The following is a 19852-nucleotide window of genomic DNA, read 5'->3' as shown; positions in this document are numbered from 1 at the left end:
TCGAACTGCTTAGTGTGATTAGAATGGGTATATTTCCCCTACCATTTCCCAGAAAACTATTCCCCAGAAAAGTTTCTTTCTCGAAAAATCAAAGTAGTTTCAAAGATTAGTTTGTTTAAAATTTCTTAGAAAATATAAAAATTGGACAAGGTTGTTTTATCCATGCCAAGAAATTTTCCTTTTTTTTACAACAATTCTTGAGAAAATAACAGAAAATGTTTATTCGGCTTATGACTCATTCTATTATTCTAAGAAATTTTCCCTTCTTTTTCAGTCATGTTAAATTTGTTATACAAATGCCGAATAAATTGCAATTTCTTTTTATTTCTTGTTTTCCGTGAATGCTATTTTTATTTTGCAAAGAAGAAAAATATTTGTTAAAATTAAAATATGATTATGGGTGTCCTTTGGTATAATTCCATTTGACATATTGGACCTTTGACATATTGCTCATTTTGCATGATAATTTAAATTTTTTAAATTTGATTTAAGGTGACAAAAATTTAACTTTTCATTTTTTGAAGAAGAAAACTCTTTTGACTTACAATAACTGATTAATTTTCCTTCTTTTAAGGTCTTCTGACACAAGTTGAATTTCACCTTTAAAATTTAAAAAAAATCAAAGATTATGAATTTGATTTTTTTTTTAGTTTTTTGAAAATTTGAAATTATGGAAATTTTGAAATTTTTTGGAAATTTTGGAAATTTTAGAAATTTTGGAAATTTTAGAAATTTTAGAAATTTTGGAAATTTTGAAAATTTTGAAAATTTAGGTAATTTTAAAAATTTCGAAAATTTTAAAAACATTCAGAAATTTTGAAAATTTTGGATTTTTTTTTTGAAATTTTGGAAATTTTGGAAATAATTATAATCACCAAAAACCCGAGATGAAAAAAATGCAGAATGCCTAAATTGTGATCGATTTTTACTATTGAGTAATTCGCTATAAAATCGACCGAATTCATGAAATTCAATTTGTTTGATTTTTTGATTAAGATGAAACTTTGTGGGAGGGCTTCCCTATGAACAAAAAGGGCATCTTTGGTTCGTCCATGCAAATCTACATGTTTGGCAGCTGTCCATACAAAAATGACATGTAAATATTAAAAAATCTTTATCTCGGGAAGGGATTTTCTGCTCGATTTGGTATCTTCAACAAAGTTGTAAGTTCTAGCGAGGTCAACCAGGAAAAAATGATATACGCTTTGCAAAAATATTATTTTTAATGGACTTTTTTCACAAAAATTCAATTCTTTTTTTATTTTTTGATATGTTGTTTTAAGGGAAAAATAGGCATTATTTGAACTTTTTTCACAAAAAGAAATATTTTCTTTTATATATTTTTTTTAATATTTTAGGAGACCAAAACAGGAAAGTTTTGAGCAAAAGCAGATTTTGGACAATTTGTTTTTCATTGAGTTATTTTTTTTAATCAAGATTGTGAAAAATATTTTGGAATAGAATCCAAGTTAATGCCATTTAAGGTAAAGTTAAAAAAATATATATTTTTTAATTCGGACAAAAAGCTGCTGAGATTTGTTATTACAAAAATTGAAATTCAGAAAACTCAATCATTACATTTCAAATCGTTAAAAAAGTGCCTTGAGCCCTTTTCGAAAGCTACGCTTGATTTTAATATGTAATGCCATTCTAGGGTTAATTTGAGGTAAAGTTAAAAAATATATTCTTTAACATCGGACAAACAGTTGCTGAGATTTATTATTCTAAAAATTTAAATTTAGAAAAATAAAGCACTACATTTAAAAACGGTAAAAATTGTGTCTTGAGCTCTTTCGAAAAGCAACGGTGTGTAACTCACCCTTAAAAATGAGTGGGCAACAACAATTTTTTTCAAAAACATAAGAAATTAAAAATTTCAAAACTTAATTTTCTTCAGATTATTTTTCGTCGAATTTTAATTTTTTTGAAAATTAATTATTGAAAACAAGCTTTTCCCGGTAAACTTCGTCCTGCCCTATTTTGGTTCGTTGCACTCCAAACATCTGTTGTTCAATTTCTTTGTGTTTATGATTCAGGAATTGTCACTATCTTTTTAATCTGTTATCCATACCTCAATGTTTTTTTATTCACTCATCGCTCTTTTTATCTATGTTCATTTTCGTTTTCTTTTTTAATTGAGATTCGTATTCTTGTTTTCTCTGTCTTTTTTTATTGATTTCCTTTTTTTTAGAATGATCAAACCTTTTTGAATTGACTTTTTGTTCTGACCGCACACTGGACTCACAATCCAGAGGTCGCCGATTTGAATCCCGAGGCGGACGCAAAAAATTCTAAGGTATTCTGTGCCCTCTCCCCGTACCTTTCTTCACACTTAGGAAACCCGCAAGGCGGAAAAAGACCGATACACGCCTGTCGATCCGTTGACGAAACCTCAAGGTTTAGGAGGGCCTTATTATAAGGTGTTACGACGATTCTGTTCCGTTTGTTGTCATTTGTTTGTATTTTTTTCTTCTTTCATAAAGCAGTTTTGCATTTTCAACCCTTTTTTCAGGTGAATCTTTTATTGTACTTTTTTGTTCTTTTTTCATAGGTACTTTGTTTTGTTTTTTTAGGAATAGTTTGTTGTGTTTTTTCAATATCACACATTTTTTACATATTAAAACACTATTCGATTCTCCTTGAAAAAGAACCTGAAAGAGTTCAATTAAGGCCAAAAGTTTCAAGTTGTTTGTTTTCTTACTGTCTAAACTATTGAGTGTGGTCTAAATTTCGTTATCGACCTTTTTTGCATCATTTTGTGCCCGTTTTCTTAACTTATTTTTCTTCTTCATTTGCCACTCTTTTTTTTCTGTCGTTTTTCAGCCGATGTTATTATCTTTTGCCTCATTTTATTCATCTTTTTTTTCTTTATTGATCATACCATTTTATCGATTCCTCTATAGAGCCTAAAATAAATGAAAATCTATTTAATTTTTTTATCTCTTTCTTAAATATTCACAACTAAATCATCAATTGCTTTTATATTCCCCAGACACTTTTGATTACTATTTTCTTCTTTACTCACTTCATAAAACACTAAACCTTTTGACATTTTTTATGTTTTTCTTTGAAGTTATCTTGACGCCTCCTATGATCAAAATTTGTATTTTTGAACCGTTTCCCATACAAACGACAGGGGTTCCGGAATCGGTTCCAGAGTGGCCAAAGTGTCAATTAGATAGCGTAAGAACCTTCCTTGTACTTATACGAACCCAACGCAACAAAGAGCACCTCGATCCGACGCTCCGTATTGAACTGATTCGCGTTCGAACAAAACCGTCGAAATTTTTTATATATATATATATAAGAATATGTTTTGTCATTGAAATGTTAAAATTCTGGCTACTAACTTAAATTTAAATATTTTTTTGACGTTAGATTCTGCAGTCAAAAATAGACCGATGGCCGAAATTTAAGCCAAATCTGTGCAGAGGAACTCATCAGCCTAAGGGTTTTATATTTACGACTTTGTATGAAAATCGATTGATCGATCGACTTTCCGGTGTTCTTCTATTCAAAGCAGGTGTTTTTGTGGGTCAAAGCTTAAACCTTGGTGAATTTGTTTAACAAAATAGCACTTTTTTGATTAAAAATAGTTATTTTCTACCGAAAATCACAAAAAAATATTCATTTTGTTCTACAAAATTGCCAAATCTACACCGATTTCACTGATTTTTTTTCTCAGGATATGTTTTGACTGCCAAAGATGCCTGCTTGAAAATTTAGCACTCGGACTTTTTATAAAGTTTTTTTTTACGTTTTTTATTAAGTTGAAACCCTAGGCCGTTGAGTTTCCCTGCATGAGTTTGGTTCAAATTTTGGCCATCGACCTATTTTTGCATGCAGAATCGAAAGTCAAATGTTCAAAACAATCCATGAAACTTTTTGCAAAACAGATCACCCTAATCAATATGAACTCCACTATTTTTACCTGAAATAATCCCTTTAATGGCTAGAACTAAGGGTATTTTTTTTCTTAAATTGATTTCAGTACTTTTTTTGTCGATGAATTGTAGCCCTAACGATGCCGATAAACATTAGGTATTGTTGTCACTGGACGATAAAACAACTTTGGCACTTGTATGAAGAAACCAAAGATGCTGATTTTATAGATCTATTTTCAAAGATTAAATAAAATCAGACTTTGTGAAAATTTAGAGAATTTATTATGAAGAATCTACCATCCTTAAATATGTTGAAAAACATAGAAAATAATCAATCTATAAAAAAGACATCACCTCAGTTGCATTTTTTTCCGTGTCCATCAAAATTCCCCACCGTAAAGCCGGAGACTGACTTAGAAGAAAAAAAATGCAATCATTTTAATGGACAGTAAATATTTTCGATATATGCTCTTTTCATCCCCTTTTATAACGTTCTCGGGGTACCGGTTTCAAAAGAGTAAGTACCTACAGTGTGAGTGTGTGTCACACACACACAGGACTACAGTTCCCCTGAACTGAACTGATCAAAACGACATTGTGTGAGTTTGTGTGCCACATTTGTGCCAAGAGCACATTTATAGTGACCCCCCTTAAGCACTTCTGGACAACGGTGTATCAATGGAAATATATCGGACCCGAGCAGCAGCAGCAGACGACATGGAGACACGCTTTTCCACTTCCGGTCGGTAAAACCACTCGCTCACGACCTGCACGTAATGCCGTAAAGGTTCCTGGAGCACCGGGCCAAAATGATGTAACCGACGACGACGATTCGCCATCTTTATTATGGGTTCCCTCCCCCCCTCTTTGTACGGCTGCACTGCTGCATCTTCGGCATGGCATTCTTCGATGTCCTCGTTTATTCTGGATTCGAGCCAAGGCACGTGCAAAGCCTACTCTTCATCCATCTTTCCTCCCAATTGCTCTCTTGGCTGTTGGCAACGACCATCGAGTCCATCGATTGACAGAAACGATCCTCATGAATGCCGTGCGACTCCACCTTGAACTCCCAGCCTCCTTGGATGCCTTTCTCCACCTTTCGGACATCGTCGGACACAAAGTGCTTTTTCGACTTGGTTTCAGAAATCTTGTACTCGAACCAACCATTCTTTTGCTGGCGGCGATTGTCTCCAACAAGTTTTGCCCGACAGTCGTAAAATATCTCGCAAAATGGACCCCTCTCTCTCTTTTTGGGACTGTTTTTATTTTTGTCAGGTCAGGTCGTCGGGATGGAAGATTTGGAGGTACATTTTATTGCCATAAATATATGGGGGGGGGGGGGAAAGCCATACATTTTGAATGTTTGACAGTTCGTATGTAAATGAGAGTGCATTTAAAATGCTCCATAAATTTCCCATCCTGAGTTGGTTGCATTTTATAGCACCACACAATCGAAGCAACCCTTTTAAAATTGATGGAGACGCTTGGTTGCGCTCAACAGCTGCCAAATCTAACTCTCTCCTCCACCAAGAAACAATCGCAGCAACCCGTAACAAATATTGCAATTTAGTGTAATAAATAATATCTCCCCAGAGCGTCGGCGGCTCCTTTGATGGTTTCCCGGGGTCGACCCTCGACTGATTGATGATTCTCGACGAAGAAATATCGCGTGCTGCTGCAGCAGTGTTGCCAGTCTGTTTCCCGCGGCAGTCACGTGCTGCCAACTTTAAAGCAATTCCGTCAAACACTTTAGACGGTGCAATCAATTTTCTGTTCAACTTTTCCCACCCCCCCTCTTCGCTTGCTGGGAAAAGTGCAGTTTGCGAGAAAAATTAAGTTGCCATAACCTTAAATTTTTCATAACCTAGAACAAAGCGGTGGCAGCAGGCCATGCCGGGTTTTGGATTCGAGCCCTTCCCTTTGAGTGTGGGAATAAAATTGAAAAGTTTTGGCCCAGCGACGACGACGACGTAACGATTTAAAATGCAATTTGCGAACCATTTGCCGGAAATAAATTGTGGGCGACGGCTTGCGTCGGGAATGCATAAATTTTATCGCCTGGGTTTTTATTTTATTTCGGGAATGGATGATTTTTACAAGTGGAATTGCCGGAAGTGGGTACTTCTTGCCTTTTTTTGCGATTTTTAGTAGCAATGTGCAACAATTGACATTTTCGTTTATTCTCAACTTTAAAGATTTTCTGTATAAAATTGACGGTGACCAGTTTTAACTAATAACATTTACTAAACTTATTATTATTCCTGATTTTATAGATTTGGGAAGTCATAATCAATACCTGAGCAGTTCTCTCAGATTTCGGTCATTCGATTTTTTTTTTGTATTTTTTAATCCGACTGGAACTTTTTTGTTGCCTTCGGTATGCCCAAATAAGCCATTTTGCATCATTAGTTTGTCCATATAATTTTCCATGGCAGCTGTCCATACAAAAATGATGTATGAAAATTCAAAAATCTGTATCTTTTGAAGGAATTTTTTGATCGATTTGGTGTCTTCGGCAAAGTTGTAGGTATGGATATGGACTACACTGAAAAAAATAATACACGTTAAAAAAAATTTGGTGATTTTTAATTTAACTTTTTGTCACTAAAACTTGATTTGCAAAAAAACGCTATTTTTAACATTTTAAAAAGGGCGTAATATTGAATGTTTGGATTTTTTGAAATGTTAGTCTTGATTTAAAAAAGTGTTTTTTTCGAAAAGATCGGAAAATTACACAAATGTTTCATATTTTAACATTGTAAATCGGACCATTAGTTGCTGAGATATCGATATTAGAAAATGGTGGGTTGTTTGGGTGAGACTTAGAAAACATCAGTTTTCCTGTTTTTTAACACTTTCATGGCAATATCTCAGCAACTAAAGGTCGTATCAACAAAGTTCAAAAAAGCAAAATATAGAAAATTTTCTCAGCTTTTCAAAAATATTTTTTTCAAAAGTGGGAAAACATGTGCTCTTATTTTAAAAATTAAAACTGTGACTATTTTCAAAAAAGTCACCTAAAAATGGATTTAACTTTAAAACGATGCACTTAATCAAAATTTCACTTCAGTACTTTTTGATTGCAAATTTGATTTTACTTCGAAAAATGAAGTTGAACAATTTTTGCGACCAATTTTTCGATTTTTTGAAAAAATCAGTGTTGATTCGAAAATTCATAACTCGGTCAAAGATTTTTTGCACAACCTGGAAATTTTTGAATAGTTGGCATTTTATGTCCCCTAAAACATATCAAAAAAAAAATTAAAAATAGTGTTTTTTTGCAAATCAAGTTTTAGTGACAAAAAGTTAAATAAAAAATCACCAAAAAATTTTTACCGTGTATCATGTTTTTTCAGTGTAGTCCATATCCATACCTACAACTTTGCCGAAGACACCAAATCGATCAAAAAATTCCTTCAAAAGATACAGATTTTTGAATTTTCATGCATCATTTTTGTATGGACAGCTGCCAAATTTGTATGGAAAATTATATGAACAAACTAATGATGCAAAATGGCTTCTTTGGGCATACCGAAGGCACAAAAAAAGTTTCAGTCGGATTAAAAAATACAAAAATTAAAATTAAAAAAAAAGACCGATTTCGTAGAGAATTGCTCACTTATAACTTTGCCCAAGACACCAAACCGATTTGAAAATTTTATCTAAAGACACAAATTCTTGAATATTTTTTTGTAAAAAAGTACATACAAAGTTTCATAAAAATCAAAACCCAATTAAAAAAATACAGGAAATAAAAACAATTCAAGTCTCAAGAAGATATTAGACTATGAGAACCAAAAAAAACTTTTTTTACAATATTTTTCTATTTGCATAACATATTTTACAGCCGTTATGTTTTTGATATAAATAAAAAACGAAATGGTTTGTTTGTTTGCGAAGCGTTTTTGGTTTGTGTCTTGTCTAGATTGTTTGTTTGTTTGTAATAGTCTGATACCTCCTTCAGATAATTTACTTAATTTTATTATAAATACCATGCGTCTCCCTCTAAGTTAAAAGAATCTACAAAATAAAAGGAGCAGCATGGTGCTCGAAGAAAGAACATGATTTTAATCGTCCAAAACACTTCGTTTCGCCTAACAACACACCAAGCGACCGTATTTCAAGGAAAAGCCTCGAGAATCTTTCAGGATTAGTGAGCTAAAAATATTTCCAACGCCAAAAAGCCATAACCTTGGGCCAAACCCTGTCCTCGTCGATATTTCTTCCTTCCACGCTCTCACTTAAGCCGCCGATGATTGACGACTTTTCCATAAACCTTCAAAGAGACTAATCTCCTATCCTTAGCCATAAACCGCAGCAACAAAACACTTACCCTCTCTTTCTCTCTCCCTCTCTCTCCTCCTACAGGTAAACATCAGCAACACCTGGACGCTGCCCCAGGACGGATTCACCGTGTTCTATCGCTACTTCCGGGACAAAATTTCCTGGTTCGAGGCGGATGCCGTCTGCCAGTTTCATCATGCTAATCTCGTCACAGGTGAGTCGGGCCTCGTTTTCCCCGTGTAGTCTACCTTCGTGGACTTCCCCAAACTTTCTTTGATGTGACTTTTGACTTTTTTAAACAAAACTGTAATCCTCAGAATTGGAATCGAAAACTAAACAAATGTTGTGTTTTTGTGTATTTATGAGTGTTTGTGTGATTTTGTGTGAGTTTGTGGGGTTTTGTGTGATTTTGTGGGAGTTTTTGTGAGTTTGTGTGATTTTGTGTGAGTTTGTGGGGTTTTGTGTGATTTTGTGGGAGTTTTTGTGAGTTTGTGTGATTTTGTGTGAGTTTGTGAGTTTTTGTGTGATTTTGTGGAATTTTTGTGAGTTTGTGTGATTTTGTGTGAGTTTGTGGGGTTTTGTGTGATTTTGTGGGAGTTTTTGTGAGTTTGTGTGATTTTGTGTGAGTTTGTGGGGTTTTGAATGATTTTGTGGGAGTTTTTGTGAGTTTGTGGGGTTTTGTGTGATTTTGTGGGAGTTTTTGTGAGTTTGTGTGATTTTGTGTGAGTTTGTGGGGTTTTGTATGATTTTGTGGGAGTTTTTGTGAGTTTGTGTGATTTTGTATGAGTTTGTGGGGTTTTGTGTGATTTTGTGGGAGTTTTTGTGAGTTTGTGTGAGTTTGTGGGGTTTGTGTGATTTTGTGGGAGTTTTGTGAGTTTGTGTGATTTTGTGTGAGTTTGTGGGGTTTGTGTGATTTTGTGGGAGTTTTTGTGAGTTTGTGTGATTTTGTGTGAGTTTGTGGGGTTTTGTGTGATTTTGTGGGAGTTTTTGTGAGTTTGTGTGATTTTGTGTGAGTTTGTGGGGTTTTGTGTGATTTTGTGGGAGTTTTTGTGAGTTTGTGTGATTTTGTGTGAGTTTGTGGGGTTTTGTGTGATTTTGTGGGAGTTTTTGTGAGTTTGTGTGATTTTGTGTGAGTTTGTGGGGTTTGTGTGATTTTGTGGGAGTTTTTGTGAGTTTGTGTGATTTTGTGTGAGTTTGTGGGGTTTTGTGTGATTTTGTGGGAGTTTTTGTGAGTTTGTGTGATTTTGTGTGAGTTTGTGGGGTTTTGTATGATTTTGTGGGAGTTTTTGTGAGTTTGTGTGATTTTGTATGAGTTTGTGGGGTTTTGTGTGATTTTGTGGGAGTTTTTGTGAGTTTGTGTGAGTTTGTGGGGTTTTGTGTGATTTTGTGGGAGTTTTTGTGAGTTTGTGTGATTTTGTGTGAGTTTGTGGGGTTTTGTGTGATTTTGTGGGAGTTTTTGTGAGTTTGTGTGATTTTGTGTGAGTTTGTGGGGTTTTGTGTGATTTTGTGGGAGTTTTTGTGAGTTTGTGTGATTTTGTGTGAGTTTGTGGGGTTTTGTGTGATTTTGTGGGAGTTTTTGTGAGTTTGTGTGATTTTGTGTGAGTTTGTGGGGTTTTGTGTGATTTTGTGGGAGTTTTTGTGAGTTTGTGTGATTTTGTGTGAGTTTGTGGGGTTTTGTGTGATTTTGTGGGAGTTTTTGTGAGTTTGTGTGATTTTGTGTGAGTTTGTGGGGTTTTGTGTGATTTTGTGGGAGTTTTTGTGAGTTTGTGTGATTTTGTGTGAGATTGTGGGGTTTTGTGTGATTTTGTGGGAGTTTTTGTGAGTTTGTGTGATTTTGTGTGAGTTTGTGGGGTTTTGTGTGATTTTGTGGGAGTTTTTGTGAGTTTGTGTGATTTTGTGTGAGTTTGTGGGGTTTTGTGTGATTTTGTGGGAGTTTTTGTGAGTTTGTGTGATTTTGTGTGAGTTTGTGGGGTTTTGTGTGATTTTGTGGGAGTTTTTGTGAGTTTGTGTGATTTTGTGTGAGTTTGTGGGGTTTTGTGTGATTTTGTGGGAGTTTTTGTGAGTTTGTGTGATTTTGTGTGAGTTTGTGGGGTTTTGTGTGATTTTGTGGGAGTTTTTGTGAGTTTGTGTGATTTTGTCTTAGTTTGTGGGGTTTTGTGTGATTTTGTGGGAGTTTCTGTGAGCTTATGTGGGTTTTTGTGAGTTTGTGTGAGTTTGTGGGGTTTCGTGTGAGTTTTTGTGAGTTTGTGCGAGTTTCTGGATTTTTTTTGTGATTTTGTGTTAGTTTGAGTGATTTTGTGTGATTTTGTGTGAGTTTTGTGTGAATTTGTGCAAGTTTGTGCAAGTTTGTGTGAGTTTTTGCAAGTTTGTGTGAGTTTTATGAGTTTGTGCAAGTTTATGTGAGTTTGTGTAAGTTTTTGTGTTTATCCATAAGATCAAAACTAAATCGCTAGTGATTAAAGAAATTACAAAAAATAAGAAAATCCACAATCCCGTAGGCAAATTTGTCAAACTCGTTTGACGTGGTGGAGCCTCCGTGGAAAAGATGCCATCGAAAATTTACGCTCCCAAAAGTGGCGCGAGCGGCAGCCGTTTGAAAAGTGTATGCTAATTTTGAAGCCAGAGAAAACCCTCCTCCACCGAGTGGTATGCAAATTTTGGGGGCGGCTTCCGAAAAAAAACAAAAGACACTTTTCACGGGGAAAAAAGGGAGAAATTGATAGTTTTCCCGGGGTGGGAGCAGTTTCCAATAAATAAATCTGCACTAGCTTCGACCAGCCAGCGAGATGGCGGGAAAAAGGCGAAAATGAAGAGTGTTGGAGGAACAATAAATTTAAATTGAATTTTGTTCGACGTCCAGGGACGCTGGCATCTGAGGCGCACGACGTTATACTTTAACGGTTATGAATGGTACTTTCTGTGTGGCATGTCGTCCGTTGAAGCTAGTATCTATAAAATGTAGTGCTGCTTGTGTAGCTAAAGTTTTATGGGTAACCAAAAGCTTGAAGGTGAAATTGTAGAACAAAATGGTTGAAAATTACCTTTAAATTTGTTTAAAAATCCATCAGAGCAAATTTACACTTACTTTATAGAATATAATTAACTCTGAATAGGGTAATATCAAAACAATTTACATTGCTCAATGAATTGAATAACTGATCCCTATTGATAACGTTAAAACAATAGCAAATAATAACATTTTAATATCCCTATTGTCAACAGTCCTCTCCTCACGCCCTCTGAAAATTAACCATTATACAGACCAAAAACTACCACCTGCATCACAATTGCAGCACAGACAAACGGATTTGTAACCAAAAATAATGGTAACAAAACAAAATTTTGTACCTCAAAAAGCATGTAAATTTACATGTTGTTCTGTATGATTTGTTTTTTTTTTCACGAAAATTCAGGTAAAATTACATAAAACAGAGGTAATATTACAACACAAAATTTTGTATTTTTTCAAGATTACACTTTGTTTACTGAAAAAATGTTTACCTTAAAAAACATGTAAATTTCCATATTTTGTAAATTTACATGTTTTTGACTTTTACACCCTCTAAAATCACACCTTTTTTTTACTTGAATAAACATTACAGTTTCGAGGTAATAATACACATATTATATCGGGTAATGTGGACAATGTTAGTAACAAAACAAAAATGTGTACCTCGGGAAGCATGTAAATTTACATGTTTTTCTGTATGATTTGATTTTTTCCACGAAAATTCGAGTGAAATTACATAACACAGAGGTTATATTACAACACCAAATTTTATATTCTTTCAAAATTACACTTTGTTTACTGAAAAAATGTTTACCTTAAAAAACATGTAAATTTACATATTTTTGTAAATTTACATGTTTTTGACTTTTACACCCTCTAAAATCACACCTTTTTTACTTTAATAAACATAACAGTTTCGAGACACATTTTTTATTCTGCATGGGAAAAGTGATAAATATAAAAATTCACGTACATTTTTCTGTGAGATTGCAGTTCATTACATGCAACCCCACTCCCACTCAACCCTTCGGGGCACAACTGCAAAGTACAGGCAATTATTCGCTCATTTTTCGTTCATTATTATTAAAACGAGCGCGCACAAAAAGTTACACACAACGACCACCGCTGCAGTCAATATTTTCACTGAAGAGAACGAAGCAATGTTTCATCACACCAAACACACAAAAAGTAAAACGAATAAATATTTAACAGTTTAATTAAAATGTTGCCATTGCTCGCCGTCATCGTTGGCGGCGTCGTTGTTTGTGGACGCCACGCTTGATGTAAAACTTGACTCCAGCATCCAGCGCCCAGAGAAGCTGAAGCTGTGAGGAAATCCCAACCCAGAAAACGGGGAGGAGGATGAGGAAAACATTCCCAGAGCAGAGTGGTATTTTGCCCCGGAAGGCAGCTCCAGAATGCAATCTATTCACTCACTCACTGGATTAATAAAGAAGCCTCGCTGACGACCGGGTTTTAGAACGGCAGCAGCATCTCTGCCCCCCTCTCTTTCTTACAAAGTAATGTTGGAGAAGGATGATTTTCTTCTTGATTAACTTGAATCAATGCAGGCTGATTTGTTGGAAGTGGAATCGGCTTAAAGATAATTATTGGAAGTGAAATCGTTATTGACTTTGAACAAATTTCAAAAGCACAAGAGCTCCCACGAGCATACAAAAGCACACACGACCACACAAAAGCTCACAAAAGTTCATACGATCACACAAAAGCTCACAAAAGCACACACAATCACACAAAAGCCCACAAAAGCACACAAGATCACACAAAAGCTCACACAATCACACAAAAGCCCACAAAAGCTCACACAATCACACAAAAGCTCACAAAAGCACACAAGATCACACAAAATCTCACACAATCACACAAAAGCGCCATTAGCTTTAAAATGGAAAATTTTACTAATTTCACTCAATTTCAAAATCTTAACTTGCTCTCCTTCCACAAAAAAACCATCTTCAACAATGTTGCTCATTTTACAACCAAGCGCACAACACACACGATTGCTCGCTTTCCGGATCACTTACTTCACCACTTTAAGGTGTATCCTTCGTCTGTAGGTTGTACTGTACGCTTCATAAAACATCTACCCACCTCCATCTCTGCATACAATTTGAAAGCAAAAAACAACGAATGGAAAGCTTCGTTAGCCACCCACACATGTGGTCGGAGGTGGAAACAGAAACGAGTCGAGCTCACTTTTTAACTGCAATGCGAAGCATTCATGGGGAAATTGCCCGAAACCAGAAAATGAAATGAGCTTCAGTAAATTCACGAATGAAGAGCGTTTAAATTTCTAAATTTGTGACGACTCCTTTTTTTCTCGCTGAGATTTTTTTCCCATTTTCAATTAACCGAACCCAACCAATTTTCGAACTCGTCCCCTCCTCCACTCGCTAGACAGTTTAGTCAAATTGACCGAAAGAAAGCGAAACCCTCGGTTCGGACACTGCCAAATGGACCTAAACTAATAAGCCAAACCGTTTTTCAGCTTCCTCCTCCTGAACCCACCCTCAAAATGGCCACCACAAAAGTGCTCGTCGGGTTGTTTTTTTTTATCGACTTTTTATCATAAATCCTCTTTTGAATTGATGCCGGACCCCCGCTCGATTTGGGCGGGAAACACTTTGGGAAGGGAAGTGACTCAATTTCGGAGCGAACCCCTCTCAGTTACGCACTTTTGCCCTCCGGGCAATCAGCGGGATCGTTTTCCGTCATTGGAAAAATAGATAGGGAAATCTTTGTTGAATCCACCTAACTGAATTACAACCAATTTTTATGACTTTTGTTTAAAATCTCAGAATTTATATTTCACTTATCGAATTTTATCTAATCTAATTGATTTTAATCTTATTTTTTCTAACCTAATTTAATAAAAAACAATCAGTATAGGGATTTGGAAAACGGAAAGTGTTGATGCTCCACTTTTTTAAGAGGATAAGGGAAAATCTCCACGATATCCCCGCGCTACGCCCCTGTCGGTAAAAATGTTTTTCTTTCCCATCAGAAACAATTTGACGGAGCATTTCTTCGGCAAAGTATTTTGCGCTCAAACGAGAAAAACGGAGGGGGTTTGGCATAAAAAAGTGCGGAAATATAATGGTTGATGGATTGTCGGCAAACCTTTTCTTTTCTTCCTTTTTTTCCCCCCTTCTTCCAAATGAAACCGGCGATTCGCCGGAACGGCGGAGGTTATGTTTGCCGGGTCGGGAGGAGGAGTGTCCGGGTTTACATTACCATACCCCCCTAATCCAACCTTCCTCCGGCGATGACGACGAGCGCTGGACGATAGTGGGGGCAATATATCGGGTCAATTTGAGCAAATGTTAGGTTAGGTTCACTGTTTGTCCCCCACCCTCTCACGCACACACCCTGGTGGTGGGTTCTTGAAACGCGCTTGATATGACGGACCATTTGTTCCCGTTGGACACTTACGAATGGTGCTTTTATGACCCCGTCAGGTTCATGACCGTGATGACCATTGGCGGATTAAAAGGGAGGGATTGTTCACATTTTTGTTTCTTTTTTTTTTTTCGTTTCGATCGGTTTTGATCGATATTGTCAATTTTGTCAATTTTGTAAATTTTGGCAATTTTGTCAATTTTGACAATTTTGTCAATTTTGTCATTTTTGTCAATTTTTGTCAATTTTGTCAATTTTGTCAATTTTGTCAATTTTGTCAATTTTGTCAATTTTGTCAATTTTGTCAATTTTGTCAATTTTGTCAATTTTGCCAGTTTTGTCAATTTTGTCAATTTTGTCAATTTTGTCAATTTTGTCAATTTTGTCAATTTTGTCAATTTTGTCAATTTTGTCAATTTTGTCAATTTTGTCAATTTTGCCAATTTTGTCAATTTTGTCAATTTTGTCAATTTTGTCAATTTTGTCAATTTTGTCAAACAATTTTGACAGACAATTTTGACAGACAATTTTGACAGACAATTTTGACAGACACTTTTGACAGACAATTTTGACAGACAATTTTGACAAACAATTTTGACAGACAATTTTGATAGACATTTTGAAAGATTTTTTTTTTACTTTGGACATATTTGACACTTGGACACCTGGACCTTTTTGAAATTTTAAATATTTTTTGTTTTCTTCAACCCGCATAGAGTATTTAAACGGTCAGAACACTCAAATCCAAAACCACACTCCAAAAAAAAAGGGATTCACAAACCGCATCTATTGTTTTCTCACACACGGACAAGGGGCCAAATTCTCGTGGGAAAAAAAACTCGTTGGAATTTATTGGGGCCAGATTTACATCACCACAAGGAGCCAACGACGGCCAGCACAAAGGATTTTATCTAAATTGAAATTTCCTTGGCAACCGGGATTCTGGCTCAATTTTCGTTCCATCCGAAAAAAAAAACGAGGCAAAACAAACTTTCAAATGTGCACAATTCTGGGAATGTTTTCGAACGAGCACAAACACACGCCACATGTGACACACACACATACAACAACAAAGACACTTGCAAAAGAATGGTGGGGGGGGGGGGGGGGAAACGTCTATGCAAAAGTGCATTGCTGCCAGTTCTTTCTGCTGGAAGTGAAATGAAATTGTTTAACCTCTCCGCTCTCGTTCTCCACCATCTTTGTCTCACTTTTTGTCGTCGGCATAGTTTTGGCCCTGTCAGGATGTGCCACCAGCATTTGTCTGCTGTCTTGTGCAATTTCTCTCTGTGGTGACATAAATTTCAATTATTTCACATATGCGTAGCACACATACAAACACACTCACTTACTCTCACATTGCACTGGAACACTGAATTAATGCACGCGTGAACCATAAACCCAGTTCAAATGGAGCCTTGATAAACTTCTAGCGCGTTTTGCATGCGCTCCTAGGGTGGTCGCGGTAGCCTGGTTGGTAGAGGCGCGCGCGTTTGGTGATCGCGAAGACGCGTGATCGAATTTCATTAGTGGAAGTTTTTTTCCTATACATTTTTAAAGAAAAAAAATTATTTGAATCAAACCACCCCAGAAATTTTTCGTAACCCACAAATGTTTCCGCACAAACGAGCAAATTGGTAATAAATTAGGAACAAAAAACTATTTTATTCACGCACACGCACACACAACTGTACAAAACAGGCAGTTGATTAGATTTAATTAAACACTCGATTCACAATGGAAAATTGTTTCCAGAGTGTGTGTGTGTGTGATATCACACACTCACACAGCCATTCAATTTTCGAAATAAACTGTCGATGAGATACATGGAATCGCAAGCGCGCCTGGTTGTGTGTGTGAATGTTTGTCCAAATTGAAATTGGATATTGGTGATTGAGAGTTTGTTTGAATAGTTTTTCAAATTGTGCAAATTAGTCGGTTTTTGGAGCGCGCGCGCGCGCTCGGGGTAAACCAAATGTGGCGGTGGAAAGCAATTAATATTAATTAAATAAATTTGATCATTAGCGAGCCGATAATGGTGTGCTAATTGATTGCACTTGAGGGGATACGGATTCACATGCACATACACACGTTGGAGCGGAAGAGCGAATTTGTTAGGTGGTTTGCTTGATTCGCCAAAATAAACACTTTGGAATTACGAAGCGAGCTCCCAGACTTCCAGCTTTGAAATACCCAAAAATACTAAAATACTAAAATACTAAAATACTAAAATACTAAAATACTAAAATACTAAAACACTAAAATACTAAAATACTAAAATACTAAAATACTAAAATACTAAAATACTAAAATACTAAAATACTAAAATACTAAAATACTAAAATACTAAAATGCTAAAATACTAAAATACTAAAATACTAAAATACTAAAATACTAAAATACTAAAATACTAAAATGCTAAAATACTAAAATACTAAAATGCTAAAATACTAAAATACTAAAATACTAAAATACTAAAATACTAAAATACTAAAATACTAAAATACTAAAATACTAAAATACTAAAATACTAAAATACTAAAATACTAAAATACTAAAATACTAAAATACTAAAATACTAAAATACTAAAATACTAAAATACTAAAATACTAAAATACTAAAATACTAAAATACTAAAATACTAAAATACTAAAATACTAAAATACTAAAATACTCAAATTTAAAAAAATGTTGGAAATGGAAAATAAAAAATATTGCGAAATTTGCGAAAATGTTTTAAATGGATTTTATTTCTCGGGTCATAAAATTTAGGTAAATTTTTGCCCATTTTTTTTAATCGCATTTTAACAACAAAAATTACAATATTGAAAAAATATTTTTTGTGTGGAAGCTCGATCTTTTCAAAATATTTTGTTTAAAAATTATAATTTTGGGCAAGCCAAATTTTGTTGCGGAACAGAAAACAAAGTTTAATTTTTCTAAATTCGAACCATCCTACAGGATCCAATTTTCATTGAATTCACAAAATTTGGTGGACCACCTCATTTAAACTTTTTTTTAAAATTGGGAATACATTTTTTCTATATTCTATCACTCAAAACGAACTAGTAATAAAGAAAGATTGCAAATTTATATTTTTTGACATTTAAAAAGTATCACATCTTTCTAAAAAAATGTCAACAATGCCAAATGAATTTTGAAAGCGGCAACACTGCCAAATGGATTTCGCGCTTAACTTTTTAAAATAGCTAATACCATTTTTCGGAATTCATCTCATCAAAAATGGCTTTTATACACGCAAAAAAGTCCGTTCCCGTAAACGTGAACAACGTACCATGAAAATGGAAACAAAGCAAATTTTATGATAAGATTTTGCACCGTGAACAAATGCATGTTTGCAATCGATTTTCATGAACGTTTGTTCACGAAAAGCCGTAACGCCTGGTCTGGTTACGTTTTTTCTATTCCCGTAATCATAAACTTAGTTCATGGTATTAGGAAACAAATCATACATTTGTTCACGCTTTTGCAAACAAAAATCATGAATTTGTGGGCGGAGCCATAGCTTTGAAACAGAGACGAAGAACGTTCAGAAATTATATAACGGGAAAGTGACAGTTGTAGGGTATCATTCACTGATTACGTGACGAACTTTTTAATTTTGGCTCGGGTACGGATTTAGTTTTCTACAGTCAGTAATGCGGATGGCAAAATTAGATAATTTGACCGATTTTGGAATTTTTGGCCGCAAATGACAAATACCGGGAACCTGCACAATTCGAGGGCAGCCAATGGACCCTGGACCAACCTGGCCACTCCGGAACGGGTCACCGGTTACCGGTGGCCATTTGAGGACACTTCGGAATTTGCAAGGAACCAGGTCATGTGACGTATCAAAATTCAAGAAATTAAAAACTATGACCATTATGAGCGATGCCAACGTTCTCTGGTTCAACTTGGCCACTCCGGGACGGTTCACCGGTTACCGGTGGCCACTTGGGGACACTTCGGAATTTGCAAAGAACCATGTCATGTGACATATCAAAATTCAAGAAATTAAAAACTATGACCATTATAAGCGATGCCAACGTTCTCTGGTCCAACCTGGCCACTCCGGAACGGGTCACCGGTAACCGGTGGCCACTTGGGGACACTTCGGAATTGGCAAGGAACCATGTCATGTGACATATCAAAATTCATCAAATTAAAAACTATGACCATTATAAGCAATGCAAACATTTTCTGGTCCAACCTGGCCACTCCGGAACGGGTCACCGGTAATCGGTGGCCATTTGGAGACACTTCAGAATTTGCAAGGAACCATGTCATGTGACATATCAAAATTCAAGAAATTAAAAACTATGACCATTATAAGCGATGCCAACGTTCTCTGGTTCAACCTGGCCACTCCGGAACGGGTCACCGGTAACCGGTGGCCACTTGGGGACACTTCGGAATTTGCAAGGAACCATGTCATGTGACATATCAAAATTCATCAAATTAAAAACTATGACCATTATAAGCAATGCAAACATTTTCTGGTCCAACCTGGCCACTCCGGAACGGGTCACCGGTAATCGGTGGCCACTCGGAGACACTTCAGAATTTGCAAGGAACCATGTCATGTGACATATCAAAATTCATCAAATTAAAAACTATGACCATTATTAGCGATGCCAACGTTCTCTGGTTCAACCTGGCCACTCCGGAACGGGTCACCGGTAACCGGTGGCCACTTGGGGACACTTCGAAATTTGCAAGGAACCATGTTATGTGACGTATCAAAATTCTTCAAATTAAAAACTGTGACCGTTTTAATAATACCAATGTCCTCTGGTCCAACCTGGCCACTCCGGAACGGGTCACCGGTAACCGGTGGCCACTTGGGGACACTTCGGAATTTGCAAGGAACCATGTCATGTGACATATCAAAATTCAAGAAATTAAAAACTATGACCATTATAAGCGATGCCAACGTTCTCTGGTTCAACCTGGCCACTCCGGAACGGGTCACCGGTAACCGGTGGCCACTTGGGGACACTTCGGAATTAGCAAGGAACCATGTCATGTGACATATCAAAATTCAAGAAATTAAAAACTATGACCATTATTAGCGATGCCAACGTTCTCTGGTCCAACCTGGCCACTCCGGAACGGGTCACCGGTAACCGGTGGCCACTTGGGGACACTTCGGAATTTGCAAGGAACCATGTCATGTGACATATCAAAATTCATCAAATTAAAAACTATGACCATTATAAGCAATGCAAACATTTTCTGGTCCAACCTGGC

The 19852-nt window shown here is 35.9% G+C and overlaps 1 protein-coding gene across 1 annotated transcript in view; it reads left to right on the top strand.

Moving 5' to 3' along the window:
- The window catches only part of LOC6052276 (proteoglycan 4), a 176572-nt gene that overhangs the window by 111666 nt on the left and 45054 nt on the right, over positions 1-19852 (top strand). Inside the window, exon 2 of the mRNA XM_038249224.1 lies at positions 8253-8382. Coding sequence (XP_038105152.1) covers positions 8253-8382 — 130 coding nt within the window. The remainder of the gene's footprint in view (positions 1-8252; positions 8383-19852) is intronic.

This window comes from Culex quinquefasciatus, chromosome 1 (genome assembly GCF_015732765.1).
Source record: "Culex quinquefasciatus strain JHB chromosome 1, VPISU_Cqui_1.0_pri_paternal, whole genome shotgun sequence".
Lineage (NCBI taxonomy): Eukaryota > Metazoa > Arthropoda > Insecta > Diptera > Culicidae > Culex > Culex quinquefasciatus.
Note: the sequence above shows the minus strand (reverse complement) of the source record. Positions and strands in the feature narration are given on the sequence as shown.